General features: G+C 38.8%; 1 protein-coding gene across 2 annotated transcripts; it reads left to right on the top strand.

The window, feature by feature from the left end:
- Nucleotides 1-489: 489 nt before the first annotated feature.
- Nucleotides 490-3,574, top strand: npm2b (nucleophosmin/nucleoplasmin, 2b). 2 transcript variants are annotated; one of them, XM_059539114.1, is made up of 8 exons: nucleotides 490-648; nucleotides 771-853; nucleotides 932-1,051; nucleotides 2,728-2,821; nucleotides 2,907-3,025; nucleotides 3,105-3,133; nucleotides 3,222-3,255; nucleotides 3,338-3,426. In XM_059539114.1, the coding sequence occupies exons 1-8, from the start codon at nucleotides 579-581 to the stop codon at nucleotides 3,368-3,370; spliced, it is 582 nt and encodes a 193-aa protein (XP_059395097.1). In that variant the 5' UTR covers nucleotides 490-578; the 3' UTR covers nucleotides 3,371-3,426. The 2 variants fall into 2 exon arrangements, with proteins under 2 accessions (XP_059395097.1, XP_059395095.1); XM_059539112.1 differs by lacking the exons at nucleotides 3,105-3,133; nucleotides 3,222-3,255; nucleotides 3,338-3,426 and adding an exon at nucleotides 3,448-3,574.
- The last annotated feature ends 593 nt before the right edge of the window (nucleotides 3,575-4,167 follow it).

Raw genomic sequence — 4,167 nt, 5'->3', positions numbered from 1 at the left:
AAAAAACTAATATACCTCTATTATATATAACGTTAGTCAACTTTCTTTAATGCATGTTTTTTCACTTCCTAACCTGACAACACGACAAAACTTGATGATGTTCTAATTTTGTTTTAAACTTTACTTCATAAACATGATCATAATCATACACCAGGTTCTTAAAGTAAATGAAACCACTGCTATTGAAAATAAGCACTTGCAGAAAAAGACCTTGTGAAAACGTACCCATGTGACAACTAGCCCCGGTTATAAGAGAGGTTAATATAACATAAAAGGCAACATATTTAGTGTGCATAATTATGAGTCAGCCGAATTCTATTCGATTAAAAGAGGATTATAAAGAAGGGATTTTTCATCAGGTCGGATCCATAATTAACCTGCAGTGATCCTGACTTAATTACTGTCACCTGGTAAGCAATTAACTTCCTCTTTAAACGTTCACAGGGCGCAAACACGCTCTTTCTTTTCTTTCGCTGTCCTAGAAGCAGCCCTGAGATTTATTTCTGGTGAGTATATGTAAATATCTTCTGAATAATTCACATTACATACTGCGCATAGTAAACATTTAACGTTACTGTATGTGCCTTTCAGTTTTCTGTTTTTGTTTCAAAATGAGCAAAACAGAGAAACCTTTATCCACTCTTTGGGGTAAGATGTTACACTTGTTTTCGTTTCTTCAAGTAAAATATAATTCTAAACATACCAATAACGTTACTCTATATTAAATAGTTTTTATATTAAATCTTTTTTAAATTAAATCGTTGTTTCAGGTTGTGAACTCAATGAATCTAATAAAGAAGAGTCCTTCAAGACGGATGATACGAACCATCAACACCAGCTGGCACTGAGAACGGTTGGTTCCGTGATTTGTCGTGGTAAGATCAAAATAAAGGTGTTTTTTACATTTAACCCGTTAATATTTGACTTGAAGATGTGTCTGGGTCACACCGCTAAAGATGAATTCAATATTGTGGAGTTGGTCACCGGCGAGGGCAACAGCAGCGCGAAAGCGGTTCCCATAGCAACACTACACGCTAAATCTATGCCTACGGTAAGAAATATTGCATCACATGATGTTTCTGTGCAAACGGTCGCTCGGCAAAATACCCACAATGCCTCTCCAAGTAGCATTTTTGCTAATAGTGGATAATTTTTGTTGTCAACCTAATTACAGGTTTTAAGTTAATCCTCTTGTGGCTTTATTTGATTTTAGGTGAAATAGTAGTGTTTGTGTGGTCAAAAATGACCGCTTTGGAAATAAATGGGAAGCAAAACCATACTGAAACTCACTTTTGTGATATCAACCTCAAATTTGGAACACAGTTGATTAGATTTGTGGCTCTGACTTATGCAGTTTTAGGCTAAAACATGTCTTAAAATATAGTTTCCATAATAAAACCGTATTTTTGTCCACTCACTTTTTGTTGCGGTTAAATATTCAGTTCAGCAATAATGGTCCAGTCAGACCAAATGTCTCCAAAGCATTCTAAATTTTCATCCCTTTGGAAACCTAACTTTCAGATCTATGCTCAAAGCGGTTAAAGGGTTAGTTCACCCAAAAATGAAAATTGTCTAATGACTCCCTCATGTTGTTTCAAATCTTTAAGGCCTCCGTTCATCTTAGGAACGGTTTAAGATATTTTAGATTTAGTCTGAGAGCTCTCTGGTCCCCCATTGAAACGGTGTGTACGGTATACTGTCCAAGGTAAGAAAAACATCAAAGTAGTTCATGTGACAGAGGGTCAGTTAGAATTTGTAGAAACCTCAAATACATTTTTGGTCCAAAAATAAGTTACGACTTCAGCATAATTTTTTCTTCCGGGTCTGTCGTGAGTGCAGTGACGCTGCTGATGTGTTATCTTTGTTATTGGGCGCACCAGATAACATGTCAGCAGCATTGTGAACGCATGCACAACAGACCTGGAAGAGAAAGACAATGCTGAATAAAGTCGTAAATTAAATTTTTGGGACAATGTATTTTCGAAGCTTAAAATTCTAACTGACCCTCTGATGTCACATGGACTACTTTGTTTTTCTTACCTTTCTGGACATGGACCGTATACTGTACGAACATTTTCAATGGAGGACCAAAGAGCTCACAGACTAAATCTAAAATATCTTAAACCGTGTGTTCCAAAGATGAATGGAGGTCTAATGGGTTTGGCATGACATGAGGGCGAGTCATTTAATGACATAACTTACATTTTTGTGTCAACGAACCCTTTAAGAGGTAGTAATAAATGGATACCATGCATTTCGTGTAGCACAAAATCCCCTGCAGTATGAAACCTTATTGAACTAAAATGGTATATTAATTTAATTGAAATAAAAGTACATCTAATGAGCACAAGCAGCGCTAGAGGGTTGAAAAATGCAGTACACATGCTACAGTAGTCACATTTAAGGGGAAGTCGTGGCCTAGTGGTTAGAGTTTGACTCCTAACCCTAGGGTTGTGGGTTCGAATCTCAGGCCGGCAATACCACGACTTGGGTGCCCTTGAGCAAGGCACCGAACCCCCAGCTGCTCCCTGGGCGCCGCAGCATAAATGGCTGCCCACTGCTCTGGGTGTGTGTTCATGGTGTGTGCACTTTGGATGGGTTAAATGCAGAGCATGTCTTCGGAGTATGGGTCACCATACTTGGCTGAATGTCACGCCCCTTTCTTTTTTTTCTTTTTTTTTATTACAAGTCTGTGTATATACCTCATGAGATTTCATTCTCCGTCAGGTCAACCTGTCTGGATTGGATCTTCATCCACCCGTGACCTTTCGCCTGAAGCACGGCTCTGGGCCAGTGTATGTCGGAGCGGAACATGTGGCCTGTGAGTGGTCATTTCAGCTCTATTTTTAGCTACTATCTGTGGTTCGTATTTAAGTCAATGGGACTTGTGCCAAAATCTCTCCCAGTGGAGGAGTACTCCGATGATGAAGAGCTGGATGAAGAGATGGATGAGGAGGTAGAAGAAGAAGAGGAAGATATTGAAGTATCACCAGTTAAGAAGGTCACAAAAAATGGTGCTGGCAAAGTAAGGCCTCGTCTCGTAGGTCACAAGTTGTTTCAATTAAATTTGTTCTAATTCTTACTGCTCCCTTTCTTCTTTAAAGAGAAAGAAGCCAGAAAAGGGAGAGGATGAGTAAGCTAAATCTAACACTTAATTGAGTTTTTTATTTCTTTCATTAGTTTCTCAAAGCAAACTTATAAAGAGTTTTTTGTAAATACAGGGAAGCCTCAGATGGTGAAAATCCACCTAAAAAGGTACTTTTTTTTTTTTTTTTATAAATCCTTCAAAGGTTTTTTTTCTAAAGCTATGCACAAATTAATGCATTGTTTCTTTCAGGGTAAAGGAAGGGGACGGAAGGCGAAGGTGTGACCAGGCAAGGACCTGTAGATGACCTACTAAACTAATCATGTAGAGACTGGAGCATTGATCATGTTCTCTTATTGCAGATGTGGATGGGAAGCAGCACATTTCCAGAAGGCTGCTGTTGGATATTTGAGTTGGGAGCTCAAATTTCTCACTATGGTCCCACTGTAGTTATGCTCTGTCAATAAAACTGTTGGAGGGGAAAGCAAACTAGTCTCATTTTCTCTAAGCATTTTGTCTGTGGATGAATGTGTGACTGCGTTGGCATAAATGTCTGCAGCTGTCATCTTAATGTGACAGAAGCACAAATTTAAATCTGAGGCACTGTATTGGTGATTTACCAGAGGTTGTTCAGAATCCTACTGCGGTAAAGTCACTGTAATGTAGAGCTTTCATGTATGGAGCCTTAACTAAAAGTTAAGCTCAATTTACGGCACTTGTGGCAGAATGGTAAAAACCACATTGAACGACTGGAGTTAAAAGTAGGGCTGTAACTAATCGATTATTGACAATGAAAATCATCGCCAACAATTCGATTAATCAGGTCACCCACAGTGCACTTATAACTGCAGCCAGTCGCATCAAAGTACAGCACTGAATAACGCATTCCTATTGACAAAATTCATTACAAATAATGGAGGAAACCGAATGAGGTCCTGCAGGAAAAGTACGTGATTCCAAGCTGCCCAAAATATGATAAATCTTTACTTTAAGCTTCAAGCTGAGGCATTAGTGTAATGGCTTGCCTGGAGGACTCCTTTACAGATACTCTACGTGTGTGCGACTCTGTGCAATTAACTTTC

The sequence above is a fragment of the Carassius carassius genome, chromosome 45 (assembly GCF_963082965.1).
Source record: "Carassius carassius chromosome 45, fCarCar2.1, whole genome shotgun sequence".
Taxonomy (NCBI): domain Eukaryota; kingdom Metazoa; phylum Chordata; class Actinopteri; order Cypriniformes; family Cyprinidae; genus Carassius; species Carassius carassius.
Note: the sequence above shows the minus strand (reverse complement) of the source record. Positions and strands in the feature narration are given on the sequence as shown.